The 16060-nt window shown below is 41.1% G+C and overlaps 1 protein-coding gene across 3 annotated transcripts in view; it reads left to right on the plus strand.

Annotated features, from left to right (window-relative positions):
- The window catches only part of CEP112 (centrosomal protein 112), a 171832-nt gene that overhangs the window by 122670 nt on the left and 33102 nt on the right, over positions 1–16060 (plus strand). For all 3 annotated transcript variants that reach the window (XM_055727580.1, XM_027808185.2, XM_027808186.2), the window contains 2 exons: positions 2680–2742; positions 6650–6799. In XM_055727580.1, the coding sequence (XP_055583555.1) occupies positions 2680–2742; positions 6650–6799 (213 nt within the window). The remainder of the gene's footprint in view (positions 1–2679; positions 2743–6649; positions 6800–16060) is intronic.

Below are 16060 nucleotides of genomic sequence, written 5' to 3' on the forward strand. Positions count from 1 at the left end.
ACATGTAGAAGCTGCCTTCTGCAGAGCTCCACTGGTGCTACGTGCGCAGCCGTGACGATGCCAGACCTGCGAGGTGTTACAGACCTGGAGAGAAAAGCTTGAAATCAGCGGGTGACTGTAGCTTTTAGTGCCACAAGGTCGAGATCACCACTTTTGGACAGCTAGAGCCGGCCTAAATGTGTGTTTGCCACCTCCAGTGGAAGTTTTGGTAGCTCAGTACTTCCAAAAATCAGACCTCTCAGTTGAGGGTGTTTGGGACGGCAAGGAAATGTGAGAATTTGTGGTTCGTCGATGACTGGGAGACGACTTGTAAACATTTTGCTAATGGGAATTTTTTAAAGCCATTTATAAAATAAGATTTTATAATTGCCTTTAAATAAACCGGTAGGATATACTTTTTCTGCCTTCAGTTAGGAATGAAATGCTGAAATTCAGCATATCTTTCTTTTGGATCGCCTCTGTCACATCTATCAGAGGTCATCCTGGTCCTACTCAGTGTGAATAAACAAGTTCTAATTTGTTTATGGAAGTTATGAGTGGTTTTTTTATTATTTATTGGGATTTATTCTATGGGTTCAGGAGGTTATAAAGCTGCTTCTATGAAAGATGAAGACTTTTACCCCAGGCAAGTTGAGTGAGAGCAGCTGTAATGTGATCTTCTTTGCAGTGCCTTGCTGGCTAGTATCGCTCCCTTTCTGGGAGTAACAGTAATTTATACTATTACTGTAATTTATTTTTCACTTTTTTTCCCCTAAAGATAAACTGGCAGCTTCAGTCACTTTATGATATGCAGGGGTGGTAAAACGTAATCTGAAACTAGACGACAGTACAGTGGAAAGAGTGTTAACATGGGTCAGCCTGAGTACAAAGAGCAATGCAGCATGCCTGGCACCGCTGCTGCTGTGTTACTGCCCGCTTTGTATTTACGCAGCCCCACGGTATGCCCTTGTGGTGTATGTGGCACAATTCAAATGATCAATGTAGAAGAGGAATTTTAATTTGTCTGCTGCTCTAGCATTCTTGGATGTGCCAGTATGTAGCGCCATTATTTATAAGAAAAAATGACCAAAACATGTGTTCTCACAAAGTATGCACAAACTTGATAATTGGTTTCAATTAATGTTTTTGGTACGTTTCTTAGTACTAACGAACAGATGAAATAGACACCTCTGTATGTTTCATAATCTTGGAATTTTAAAATTTAATTTTTTATTAAAATTAAAATTTAATATTTAAAATTCATAATCTTGGAAGGTTTTCAAGATCTTAAATTGCAGTATCGTGTAAACGTCAAGATTATTTTTAACTGGCTGTAATATACTTATATTAAGCTGCACTGTGCGTAACTGCCTGGCTTGTATAAGGCGATCGGAGCCCTCGCGCTCGGTGGTGATTCACAAGCACTCTCTGCAACTTGAAGCTCCTAAATTTAGAGTCCAGTAAAATCAATGAGACTGTTTGCTTGACTGAAATCCCTGGTGTGTGCAGAAATGGAGTTTCAGTCTTGCAGCTGGATCCAAGCAGGGTCTGGAGGCTCCTGTGGTCCCCCAAAACGCCCGCTGGCACACAGGCAGCTGAAGGAGCGCGCGTGTGCTGGGTGCTGTGCCGTAAAACCAAGGGCGACAGATCAAAGATTTGAACACGAGGTCAGATAGGTTTTGAAAATTTAATCAGCTTAAATTTGCTTCAGGACCCGGTTTCATAATATTCTGTCCCCCTAAGAAAATATTTTTCTTAGACACCTGTCCTCAAATTTTAGAGCCAAGAACGCGCGAGCGCTTAGCAGTTCATCTGAGGACAGCGTTTTGCAGCTGGGCTATCAGTACAATACTGTGGCACTTTGCAAGAAATGCAAAGAAATCGCAGTTGTGTCCTGAAGTTAAATTGAATCTACTTTTTTATTATTACTATTATGGTTACTGAATTATTTATTATTTGTGGAAAAAACCTTAAGAGCTCTTTTACCCCAGCGGTATAGAAATATGTGCTTATTGAATTCCAATATGACAAAGCAGCCTTGTTTTCCCTTTATTTTATTCTTTATCTTTGAGTTGTGGAAAAAAAAAAAAACCAAACAACAAAAAACACGAGGAGGAGGAGAGGGCTGTATGTTCCAAGAGCCCCTGGTGGGTTCATCTGCACCTTGGGTGGATTTTCAGTGTGGTCACCACCTTTAGCTGGGAAGGGACGTGCACTGGGACAAAAGGCAGTTGCAGACACCAAGCTGAGAGGTGGCATTGTGTCCTCTGTGTCACGTTGCACCCCGGCAGCCTGTGTCTGGGGCTTTCTCCTTGCCTTTTCCCTCTGTTCAGAAACAAAATCACCCTGGAAAACTCGTGTGTGTGCATTGCCTCCTTCCCCTGCCACACACACACACTCACTCACTCTCTTTTTTTTTTATTATTTTTTTTTTAATCCGCAGAGGTCTTTATGTTTTTCTAATAATTGGCAGCAGAGGTACAATTTCTCCCCTCTTTTAAGTGATGAATAGTTGGCTGGAGATCAAAGGCAAGCCCTTGCGGTTTTTTGGCTGCCACAAAAGGGCGTTGGGGCTGGCGCGGGTCCCAGCCGCTCGGCGATAGGCATGTGGATGAGGTGCCAAGCGGAGGGGTCGGTGGCAAAGTGTCTGTACACGTTCTTCAGCTGAGCTAATCTGGTCGCCTTTTGTGTGTGTTTCAGGCAAACAGCCGGCTGAAGCAGACTGAGAAGGAGTACAGTCAGAAGCTGGCTAAATCCTCGCAGGTAGGTAGCGAGAAGAGAGGAACCTCAGGTGAATCCATTTGATTTGGAAACTTGATGAAAAGTGTAATTATTTCTGCTTTTAAGTGTGGGTCTTGATGATAAGAGAAGTCATAACCACGTCCCAAATCAAACATCTAGTGTCTGTCTTGGAGGTTTTTAACTTCTCAAAAAACACAGAGCACTGAGCTGTCTAGAAGCAATGGGTGGGGTTTTTTGGAGTTCCAAGTTTAATCTTTTTCATCTACTTTTTAATCTCCTGAGCAGCCAGGAGGACTGAATCCGCCCTCTGTCAGCGGAGGGGAAGGTGAGGTGCCCCGTCAGCCAGCACGGCTCATAAAATCAGGAGCAGTTGCACCACCAGGGCTTGCGTTCCGTGTTGGGATGGTGTTTGCCCGCCTGCTGATGGCAGGACAGCCGTCCCCACGCTGCCTGCGGCATGTTGTCGCTCCTAGCCAGTTCAGCATCTCTGCCCAAAATAACACTTTGAAGAATGTCAGTGTCCTGAAAGCAAACTGGTTTCGACTTGAGTTTTTGTTCTTTGGAGTGGTCTTTTGAACATGGAAGAGGAAAGTGTGTCTTAAATTCACATGTATGCTTTAAAATGATAAGACGGGATGATTTTTACATATTTCAGCCTTCAGTTTGAGTGACAGGTAGTACTGAAGTGTGAAAAACGATGGAGATGCAACCAGAAGTTAAGCTTTTAATAATAAGAAAATTGCCACGAGGATTTACGTGGAGGTATCATTCTTCTCATTCCTCCCAACCGCAGCAGAACGCCTGCCTTTCGCTCGCAAAGTGCGTTTTCAGCAATAGTAGCGATAGTCTAATAATACTCTTTTAAAATCAATGAAAACACTACGAAGAATGGTTTGGAAGCCTCTAAGCTAGGCGGGAGCCATCAGTGAGACAGTAACAAGAAACTGCAAACTTTACTGTTTTACCAACACTTTAAAATATTTTAAAACTCTAGATTTCAGCTTTTCAGCTACCTTTTGGGCCCCACTCTCTGTAACAGTTGTCCAAAATTGTGACTTCAGTTGTGCCAGTGAAATTTATTGGACTATAGCTTTTACACACTACATTTTTGGGAGGCTGCATTTATCAGAATCGTTGCTAAATACGTTTTTACGTTATATTTCTAAAACCTAATGTGCTTTTTGCACATTTATTTGCATACAGAGAGGTTGTGGGGTCTCCATCCTTAGAGATATGTAAAACCTGACTGGAAAGGACCCTGAGCAACCAGCTCTGGGTGACCCTGCATGGAGCTGGTCCCTTCCAACCTCCCCCATTCCATGGTTCAGTGGGAGGCCAGAGCAAACGCTCTCCTAAATGCCCTTTTAGTCATTTGGTGAGAGCCTTATTTAGCAAGAAAGAAAGAACTACCACCACCAAACCCTACTTTTTTTTTTTTTTTTTTTTGTCTTGCCCTGTGAACCGGCATAGCAGAATATCGATAAAGCCCAAGCAGGAAGGTTTAATGCATGCCAGGTCTTGAGGAGGAGACCCTGTCATTGCTGACAGGTTTGCCTTTTGTCACTGTCGTTTCTGTTCCTGTCGTGCCTGGTGAGTGCAATCAGACGTCAGCCTCTCGGTGCCAGCCATAGCGTACTGCCAGTACAGAAACGGGTCTTGGTCCCTTGGTTAAAGACAGATGGAATAGTTTAAGCATTTCTGAATTTTTAAACAAGGGATAAGGGAAATTGCTTTAATTGTTACAGTGGGAACACCTAGGTAGTGTAGTACAATGTAATAACCTTGTAACCTAAACGTCATAATAAATTTTGTCAGACTGAAATTTATTGGCTTGTAGAATGGAAACATTTTTAGACTTTTTTTTTTTTTTTTTTTTTTTTTTTTTTTTTTTTTTTTTTAAGCTAGGCATTGCTGCAGCTAATGTGCTGTTCTCTTTACTGGGGAGAGCTGGACCCAGTGACCAGGACTGGCACGGCTCCGCGCTTTCTGTGGCAGGCACAACACAGACATCATATGTCAGGGCTATTTGGCACAATACAGCAGTTTCGCCCTAATGTCTGAATTTCTTTACTTTTGTGGGTTTGAATCAAATCCCTAAAGTTACTTGAACATAGCTTTTTGTTGGTGGTTGTTTTTTGGTTGGTGGGTTTATTTTTTTTTCTTTTTTCTTTTTTCTTTTTTTTTTTTTTTTTGTAGTTCAGTATTAATAATAGGTCAATTGCAACTTTTCTTGTGGTCATGTTGCTGACAACATCTGTCTAATCTTACTCTCTGTGGCCTCTTGGAACATTCGCTTTTAACACCCACACAGAGAAGATATTTCAAGAAATTTCCTCTGAAGTTTATGCAAAGTAAACAGATTATTTTTTTTCCCTGAAAAGTACTGCACAAAGCAGATCTTTCTCCATCAATTCATGCTGAAATTTCCTTGCATGCATTTCAAACTCCTATGCTAGTCCAGGGTCTTAACCCAGTGAAAGCTTTAAATCTCATTTTTGTGGTACCTTAAATAGTTTGTTACTTTGTTTTCTTTTTAAAAAGGGTCAAAATGAAACATACACGAAGTGGTATAGGTTGGCACGGCTTCAAGATGCTAGCTCAACAGTTTGATCCGTTGCTTTCTCCTGCTTTCTCGCTGCAGGTGTTACACACCTAGCAAAGCTGAATTTGTGTGAATTGCGTCATCTAAATGATGACCTAAATTGCTAAGCCAGTGATATTGCTTAATTCTGCCTCAAGAGTCGCACCTATCCAGATAATCTCTAAACTTTGGCCCATTGATCTCATTAAGAGCAAACTGCCTCCCTCTTGATTGGCGGTGTTATCTTTTTTAGTATTTATTTGTTTTTAGAATAGAAATACAGAAATATCTGTCTAGGTGTTACTCATCATCTGTGTTACTTTCTGGGGTTTTCAGGGTGTAAATCAGAGCAGTAAATTTACAGTAGAGTTTTAATCTTCTTTACCCCTTCCCCCATGATTCTAGTACCTTCACTTGAGCACATTCCTTACTACGTAGTTACTCCTGTCCTGTTAGTAGTTGTTTCAAAATGTTTTTTTCCTAAAGAACTGTGGCCTGAGTATAGTTGCGTGTCTGTGGCAATGAGGAGGCCTTGCAAACACCCAAGGCTGAGCACTCTGGTCGTCCCTCCCTGAGCTGCCTATGTGCTAAAGTGTTTTTAGAATTAGGTTGTATTATGCTGCTGCAGCAGCTTAACCTTAAGCTTGAATATATACATTAAAGTCAGCGACTCTCCCATATGTTTAAGAGCTTTGGTAGGTGATGACATGTCGGCATAAAATTCTGTAAATATGCCTAAAGGATCAGGTTTAATTATGACTTTCCACAGTGATAAAAAAGGTGAAACAAGTCCATTTCAACAAATCAGGAGTGAATGGTTTAAGGGTCCTGGGCACTGAATGAGGCCCCCGCTGTCCTGCTGAGGAGAATGTGCTCCTTTCAGCAGCTCAGAAACTTCACCGTCAAGTTTAAATTTCAGCCCAGTATGTAAATTTGGGTGTTTTCTTCTCTGCAGTATCAAGCTATAAAGTGTCCTTCTAGAAAACACACACCACCATCATCACGCTGTATATTTGCACTACTGGTTTCGGTGCAGTGAGAGACTGGGAACGTGCTTGATTTTGAAGATCACAGATGTGCTTTGTTCTCATGAGTAAATATTTTGGAATGTCATTGCAGAGAACCCTTCCAAATATTTTGTGTTCAGCAATTTTTGTCATTCGCAGCCTTACTCTCTTCCTTTTTGTCGCGTGGAATTTCATGCTTGCTAGCATGTAATATTTTAATTTTAAAATATTCAGCTTGCCCAGCAGAGTTTGCCAATGCCATGCCTTGTACCGCACGTAAAAACATGCAACACACATGCCTTTTACTGAAGAGAGACTGAGCGTGCTGTTTTCTTTGCAGATCATAGCTGAGCTTAAGACAACGGTTGCGTCCCTGGCGGAGGAGAGCAGCCGGCAGCAGCTCACCGCCCAGCAGCAGCTGCAGGAAGTTGTACAGAAGTTTGAAGATACGAAGCAGCAGCTGATAACGGATAATGACCGAGCGATCAAGGTAATCTGGGGAGTGTAGTCACCCGTGCTGCTGGCTGTTGGAGTGTAATTAAAAGTTCTGCAGTAGGCAGATGAATGCAGTTATCATTCCTGTTCGCACAGTGCTCGCTGGTTCCGTTCGCTGGACCTTTGACTTTGACGTATCTGATGACTCAGGCGCTCTCCTCTGGCTGATCAGGCGTCTGCGTTACACGTTGGCTTTTGGCGAGTCTAATCCATCCACTTCAGTCAAATACTTAAAACTTTCCTGTTTTCTTTCTTTTACTGGTGACTTAGATATTTTAACATATTTTCAGCACCTTTATACAGTGCTTTCAGTACTTGGGGTAAAAAAAAAAAAAAAAGCTGAGAAGTAGGAGAGCTGAGCTGCACCACCTGAGAGCCAGCGGCACAGGACAGCACGGGCTTTAGCCTGGTTTTCACAAAACACTCAACTTGCATGTTTAAGGATGCAATGAAGGAAAGTATGTTCTTAGGTTCCATTGCAAACTAGATGCAAAATCTGTGCTGAATACAAATGGGATAAAGTATTTATTATTCGTAACTTTTTTTGTTGGATTAGATTTCCATACATTTTGCATCAGAGTTGCGTTCTCTGGCCTTTTTCAAAGCAGCTTTGATTGATTATGGGTTCTGGCCATTTGGACTCTGCTCCTTGCTGCTTTGACACCTTGATTCAAAGTGGCTGCAGAGAATCCCACCTGCAGAAGCAAGCAGAATTATTTTCCAAACATTTTTCCTTTCAGAGTAGTAAAGAGCAATGGAAAATTTTTCAAACTATATAATCTGCTAGGGTTGACAACGAAAACACTTCATTAAAAGTTGTATAGAAGAAGGAAATTCCTTTTTTTTTTTTTCTTCTTCATAAAGCCCTCTACTAGTACCAAACAAAGAATTACATTGTTAAATCTAGAAACTCATGAAAAACATGAACTCCTACGGTTTGTCTAACTTGTGCTGTAAAGAAACCATGGGAGCTTTTACATGTTAGAACTATCTGATGTTCAATTACGGTACAGTTAATGTTGTGCTCTATATTGAATGATTTGCATAATGAAATTAGGTTGACATTACTATCTTATCATCTGTGGAGTGTTCTTTTTCCTTTCTTTCGTAAATTGTTTAATGATTTTTTTTTTTCTTAAGGAAAATATCTGCCTTTATTTCTGTGTGTGTTGAGGAGCAGAAATTTCTTTCTGATCATTCCGTAGTCTCTTCTGTCAAAGCTATAACTGTTATCATGTCGGCTATAATCTGCTATCCAAACAGAATCACCAGAGGGAGTTTGCGTTATCACTAGGCTCTACAAACAGAATTCAAAAAATCACATTCCTGAGGGGTATAGGTGGATTTTGCCACTTTAGGAAAATGTCCTGTTTGTAGTTCTCCGCTTTTGCAGTGGCCACCTAGATACAGAGACCTGGAGACAGTGGGACAGTCTTCCGTGTAGTCAGATACATGCTGTAATTCCAGTTATCATGCTTACTTTTTTGAGTTATATGTTTGAAAAACATGTTTTAGACAGTTTACCAGGGTTTTTTTCTGAGCACCTGGGTGCAAATACTACCGTTGCATTTGTAGCTTCACTTAAACTCAGTTACTTTCAGTGGAAATAGTTCAGCTGTTGGTATGGTTCGGTGTTGAACACTAATGGTTATAGGTTGTATGAAATCCTTCTCCATGTAAATCTGTGTTCAGCTATTATAAACTTAATTTTTATGTTATTACCTCACAATGTAATGGAATACATAAAACCCACAGAGGGATTCTGCACGGGGTTTCTGAGCAGGTGTCCCAGAGAGCTTTTTGTACGGGTACTGTGAGCATGTGTTCTGTAAGATTTGGTCAACTTGGGGAAGAAATTGCAGGAGCTGTTCCTCATGGAGTTCTTGAACTTTGTTTAATATCATTAATATTGTACTACTTAAAAAAATCTTCCTTTGAAACCACTGATTTAATGGAAACTTGCTGAAAGCCAGATACCCAAACAGTTCTTAGGAAGGTAAACTGCTGTGTATACTTCTGGAAACAGAAAGAGCTGGGTTTAGTATTTGATCACTTGGTATTTTGAAGGATCACACAAACTTCTAGATGAGCATATGCAGAAATACTTTGCTTTTTATTAGCCCGGGGCAAAAAAAAATTGGTTTGGGTGAAAGTGGAATCATAGGTGCTCTGGAGATGGGGAACAACATCTGACCTAGGGCAAGCTGAAGACCTTGAGAGATGATGAAGAAACATTCTAAAAACAAAGCAATTCCTAGTATAGCATAGGCCTTTGGGAAGACTTAATATAGTATAAGCTATTAAAAAGACTATCGTTAAAAAGTGGGCATTTGCTAAATATAATGTTGGTTTAAACGAACGTTGAGGAACAGATTGCAATTTCCTTTCTATGCTCTCGGGTGACTTCCTGTAAGACCTTCCAATTATTATTTCCTTTCAAAGGGAGAAATGCATTTTTACAGAAACCAACTGGCTCTCAGAGAACTTTTGGATTTAGTCAGTAAAGTGATATCCAGATGTGGATGCCATAATACCTGATTTTGATGTTAATTCAAATTCCTGACTCTCTTTGCTAGGTAAAGATTTCTAAATTGTCATTTTTTCATGATTGCATCCATTTCCTTAATCTTGATTAGGTGTTTTAAATAATATCTTAAACATTAGTATAAAAGAGTAAATGAAACTTCTAAGAACATTTCGCTTCTTTTGACAGCCCAAAATCCCAATCTGAGCAACCCTTTTTGGCTTCAGGTGGCCTCTGGTTGGGTCAGTTTGAGGCAAAGGCTTCAGAGACTTGGCGTTTCATGTTACACCGTGATTTGTCTGGCCTAAGGGCAAGTCAAACTTTGTGCTGGCAGAATCGTAAAATCGGGATAAAATTGTGGCTCATCGCATTCCTTTCTTGTGGCTTGTAAGGCAACCAGTCGGGATGCCGTGGAATCGCGACGTCGAACAGCCAAGCGCGATGGAGCAGGGGTCTGGCAACCGAGCGACTCCTGCGCTGCCTTTTCGCTGCTGTTGGGTTCGAGCCTGCTGGGATTACGACAGCGCTGGCGCGGAGAGCGATCCCCAAAGCCTGTCAGTGCCGCGGAGATATCTTTGCTTTGAACTTCACAGGATTTGCGTTCTTTGGAGCAGAGTGCAAGGACGCTGGGCTGGCCTGGCACGGGGAAAACCCAGCACAGCTCACCTGGCCTCTGTGCCATGCCTCTCCCATGCTGTGCTTACACTTCAAAGATCAGGAATCATTGGTTTAGACCATAGGATTAGTGGAGAGCACAATTATATGAATGCCCTGCAGATGCTTGGAAAAGCTGCTGAAATTGCCATGTCTGTTAACCCAGTTGTGATGCTTTAGACTGGGATTTCAGAAGGCACCTTCCAGTAAGGGTCTGGGTGCCGAGCTCCTGAGAATGCCTGTGCAGGAGCTACCTTGGTCATTGAAGTGTTGTGTAAACTTATAAAGGCTAAATTTAAACTAGCTTTCTTGCATCCCTAGCAATTCATTTTGAACTAGCATTCGTTGCTAGATAGCAATCTAGCCGCAACAACCCGGAGCTCAGTACAGTCAAACGGTCAGAGGATTTACCGACCTGGTGGCTGGTGGGGCTTGGCACTGGCATGAAGCTGATTGCATTGTAGAGATACCTGGAGGTTATTTATGAAACCCCAGCCTTAGGTGCTTTTTTTTCCCTTTTTTTCTTTTTTCTTTTTTTTTTTTTTTTTTTTTTTTTTTATTTTAAATGAAATCCTTTTGGATTCTGCAATTGAAAGTTCAAAACAGTTTCTGGGTTTGGAACTGCAAAACATGTTCAGAGCGTTTTAATGTAGAAGCTCATGGCCAAGTGGGGACTCCACATCAAAAAGTAGATTCTGGAAAGAAATGGATGATGGAGAGCATGCAGTGACAAACCACAACAGAAAAGGGAGAAAATTATGCTTTTTTGCCAGAGGAACCACATTTGTTCTTTGGCTCATATTACAGATTCTAGGATTCTGTTCTATCCCCTGAATTAACACCAAAATTTCATTAGCAAAACAGGGTTTGAAGATGACATATTTCAACACTTTGTGTGTCAGCCAGCTTATGATCAGATTAATTCTGTTAATAAATAAGACTTAAAGGATTTCTAGGAAAGAATGTCATATAATAATGTTCCTCTTCATATGAAAAATTTTGAAGCAGTTGTTTTCTTTGTTAGGTTTAAAAACGTTGAGAGGGAAAAAAAGTCAAAATTGTATTTTATGGTCACAGCAGAACAAAGGGCAAAACTTCTGGTTCTAAATTATCTGGCACTGTGTGGGCCCTGGGTGTTCTCAGCATCGTCATGTATTTGTTAGATGCCGTTGTATCTTGGAGCACAAGATAATTTTCTCTAATCAAAGGTTGGACTGAGGGTTTTCTCAACACAGTGAAATTTCTCAATGCAATTATAACAAATCATTCTAATGAATCATTCTAATTTGTTGATGTAGGGGTCTAAGCAGAGCTAACTGTCAGTGGTTTAGATGTCCTTGTTAGTGCTTATCAAGGGAGGAGAGGTGTCGGAGAGCACACAGCCTGCACTGACCTGACCGAGGGTTCAGCGAAGCAGCATTTTTGGTCTTGTCTTACAAATGAGACGCTGGAGGGTAAAGTCTTGACTTTGTCCGTTTGTGGCAAAGATGGAGATGAACCCTGGGCTCCTAAGCTCCGGGTCCACACCTCTGTTGGGGCATCAGCCCTTTGGCGAGAAGAGTTTCAGGATCCAGCCAGCAACAGGACCGTGCAGCGCTGTGTGGTTGCAGGGATACTGGAAGTGCTGAGCCCCCATCTAACCGGTACGCTCGGGGTCTCATCAGACCCTTTTCGGAAAGCTGGGCCAGTTCCGTTCGTCACCTTTTTGTTAAGGCTGCTGACAAGTCTCCAAGCCTTGGCGAATAAAGCGGGAACAATTTACATGTTCGGCATTTTCTTTGTTTTTACAGCAGAAAGACTGTAATGACTGCTTGTTCAGAAAGGCTATGGCCATGTGTCACTGATAGCAGAGGACATTAATTAGGAAACAAAAGCCTCAAAAGCTTTTAATACAGTGAAAGAAAAATGAAAATCTAAAACTTAAAGTGAAGACACTTTATTTCAAGGACTTTTTGCTGAGTCCTGGCTTGCTCTCTTCTCCGCCATACATTGGTGCAGTAGGGTTAGCTGTTGCAGTCTAGACTGCTGTTGAATAGCTGCATAATGAACTTTTGTCAAGAAGACCTACATTTTTAATAAGCTTTTTAAAGTATTTTATTTTTTGTGTGAACTTGACAGAAGGTGTAGGGGGTTTGTTTGGTTGTTTTGGATTTTTTTCAGCTAACAGTGCCCGTAAAAAGGAGGTCAGCATTTCGCTGTTGAAGCTGACGTTGACTCATGTCTTACAAGACATCTGGTCAGAACATGCATTACTGTGTGCGATGGTTCGATGGCCACAGACGTGCCAGATTCTGTCAGTCACTGAAGATCTTCAGAGATGTCTGTGTCACAGAGTTCTCCAGAGGGATCTCAAATCCATCTGATTGCTTTTGTGGCTAAACATTACCACGATAGACCAGTTGGCATGGAGCGATAAACAGTTTTAAGGGACCAGCTTGATGTTAAATACGTGGAGTCATTTTTCATGGGTTTCTCTCTCTTTGTCGATGACTTTAGTCTGTAATAAGATAATAACTCTGCAGTGTCTTTTATTAGCAGGGAATTACAAGGCACCAATGTTTGTACCTTAGCACTGTAAAGCAGCCCTGGAAATTTGCCAGGCAAATAACATTATCTTGCTCATAATTTCCTATATTCTGTTTGATCAGCAAAGGAAGTCATGTCTTCCAAAAGGATGGGTAAATGAAATCGGCAGGTCTTTTACGGTTTTCCTTCTTCTTTTACATGAGGTCCAAACTCTGAGGCACCTGTTTTTCCACACTCTTTGTTTATATGAATATTAGCTTCACCCTGGTTCTGCCTGTTAATGAAACGAGGGTTTAGCCCCGAGTTGTGCAACTGTGGCTCATGCTCTGCCTCTTGGTTCCATTCCACGGTTGTCTTGAAAAGGCTGTATGGACACATTCATTAGAAATGGTAATACCAACAGGCTGACTTTTGTGTAAAGGTTAGGTAGGTATTGATCGCAACTGAAACTCGGGTTTCAGAAAGTCCTCTCCCCTTTGCAAAATCATCTCTTTTTCTGTGGCCACAGAAATGATTTCATTGTCTGAAGCGTAGTACCTTCTCGTCAGAGCTACAGGGTTTCAGATGTTTGGCCAATGAGGCGATGCAAGTGGCTGAGCATCTGTAAGTACTTTATAATATCTTTGACATGCTTTGTAAGACAAAGAATTGAGTCATCTTTTTCTTTTTTTTTTCTTTTTTTTCTTTTTTTTTCTTCTTTTTTTTTTTTTTTTTCCTGCAGCAAACTCTGCACTCTGGCATTTTTCTTGACTTTTCATGTCTCAACACATTGAAGAACTTACCGTGGCCAGCAGCAAAATCATACTTACAAGTTTTATAAAAGACTAGAACTAGTGCTTGTCTAGTCCTCTGAACTGCAGGCCAGTTTTATCCGGCAGGTTTAAAAGTTTGGTTCTTTACTTTTTCCTACATTCTCATTGTTGTCCTTGGTGTCTTGCTTTCCCTCCAGAAGACACTTTGCTGCATGAAGTCTTTTTTATTCTTCTTTTAGCCCTAGAAGGGATGCCACCTTACATCTCCCAGTCTCCAAATTACAGAATTAAAGACTCCATAAATGCATAATCATAATAAATATAAAGTCTTATATAGCTATGCTATCAGTTTCCGTTAATGAGGTGGACTATGCTAATTTTGCACTGGAAAAACAGCAAAAAAGAATTAAAGCAAGCCGTAAAATTCACTACTTTAACTGAAGAGGCAGGAGTAATAACACTGAGTGGGGTCTTAGGCAATTAGAAAGGTACAGGGGAAACACTCTTAGTAGTAAGTGTTAAGTAACACTGACATAAGCCTACACAGCTAATAAGATAGGGCAGACAATGTGTATAACTATGATATGAGAAAATGAAAATTAGCTTTTTTAAGGCTGCTGTGATGGTTACAGTTTGCTGTTGCATTTCAAAGATGTTTTACTCTCCAAAGAGCACAGGGGCTTTTATGTGGAGGAGAAAGTAGCGCTTAGAAAGGCAGGGCTGGGGAGATACCCAGAAGTTACGAGGCAGACCGCCTGGGAGGAAGAGCCTGTGCTCAAAAGTCTGGGGCTCTACTGGAGAGAAGAAAAGAAAAAAAAAGAAGATAAAGATAAAAACAAGTGTCTAACGTCCTCCAAACACAGGGCATCTGTAAAACAGTCTGTGCATAGGACTGTGTAGACTTTCCAAGGGTTGTTCTTTGTTCCAGTTCCAGTGAGTTCCTGGAACGCAGCCGCCTTCCCTGCTCCTGGAACGGCCTTGACTGCAGGGCTTCTCCAGCCGTGTAGGTGGAAACACAATATGTGTGAACCGTGTATTCAACCAACAAAAGACTGCTGGAGAAAATGACATCTTCAAAGCAAACCTTCCATAGTCCACAAACATTTATTACTCTGTAGTAAAGATTTTTAAAGCCTGGCACGGTAACACAAGTTAGAGGGTTTGGCAAATAGAGATGTGGGGATGTGGACCTGGTCTACTTATCAACAGATATTTCTCTTAGATATCTTTCTTATGGCATGGCTCATCCCGGGAGCAGGCTGAAATAGCACCAGACTGCACTGGCTGATTCCAGCCTGCCTACACAATTTCCACTATTTGTGTAAACATTTTTTTGCAAAACTGTACGTTCTTCTATAGGTTGCTGTTGGTTTTGTACTAATCGTGGTGCTGGCTGCTCCAGGGATATCAGCAGGAGAGAGTCACTGAGGATTTCAGCTTTATGCATTAAAATGCTCTTGCCAAAGTGAGTGTTGACTTTAGAAATCTTCAGATTCCATTTAGAATTTTCTGCTGGCTCTCTGGCTTTATGTGTAACTGAAACTCAAGCAGATCAAATATCAGAGCATTTTTTAAAAAACGACTGGCTAACACTTGAATGGCAGATCACAGTGAAATAGAAATATCTTTGTTAAACTTACCATTTTCATAATAGTTGGACTTTCGTAAGCGTAACAAGAGAAACCTGGTGAATCTGATACCTGCACGGGGTTAACTATTTACCAATATTTAAAGGCAGGGTAGCAGTAGAATCAAGTGGTCAGTAGCATTTGCAGCTCTTGGAGGGCATTGCCCTTATTTTCTGTAACTAGAGTAGTTTTTTCCATACAAATGAAAATACATATTGTTGCCTTAGCATTAAAAGATTAGTTACAAAAAGCTAGTAAAGGAAAGCAGCCAAAGCTGCCATATTTCTGCCACTTTCTTGCATCAGTGGAGTTGAGAATAAAGGAACTTTCCAAGTTACAGTACTGTACTTGAAAAGGAAAAAAGTATGCGGTGACTTTTATCTGTGTATTCAGTAGATCAGATGGCAAACTCACCCAGACAGCCTAGCAGGGGAGCAGCTTCTGCTTCTCTCAGTAAGCCCCGAGTGGTGTGAAGCAGCACCAAGTACAACATCAAAAGATACAAATATGCATCGAGTGTGAAGTTTGGAGGTTTTAAGCACATCTGATTAGCACAACTTGTATATCTGTGAGTTCTAGCTCTGACTTTCTCACAGATTAATGTTCAGCAGAAGTGGCTTTTTCATCTCACAAATTTATGTGAGAGGTTAAACCTATAAATACTGTCACCAGACCTGACCCTTCAGATCCTTGATATAAACCTATCCTGTTTCCTTCTAGCATCAATCGCCCCATTGTGCCCAGCTAGAAAATGTGAGAGGTAGCTGTCAGCCAAATTTTTTTCTAGAAGAACGGGATTGTTTTAATTGAATGTTATTATCAGCCAGTTCTTGTGGTTTGACATGGATTCAGAATGAAGCAGTTCATCTGCTTAAAGAATGCGTAGGCACTAATGTAATAACCTCAGTAAGTTTTCGGATGCCTCCATCCTAAGGGAAATTGGTTTGACTTGCCCTTCAGTGGAAATTTTGTGTACTGTTGGCATCCAAAATAGCACTAGAGTCCAGAAACAGGAGAAATTATTTTCCTGTGTATCGTACTTTGCTCCTTTTCCCATTAAAATCTGTATTGTAAACATTTTCAGTCGGGCTGGGTACACCTTGTTGCCTTGCAGTTCAGGGAAACCGTCTCTACATGTTCATGTAGTACATGTGTCTATAAGAAAGTGAAAG

This window comes from Falco cherrug, chromosome 1 (assembly GCF_023634085.1).
Source record: "Falco cherrug isolate bFalChe1 chromosome 1, bFalChe1.pri, whole genome shotgun sequence".
In the NCBI taxonomy this organism is placed as follows: Eukaryota; Metazoa; Chordata; class Aves; order Falconiformes; family Falconidae; genus Falco; species Falco cherrug.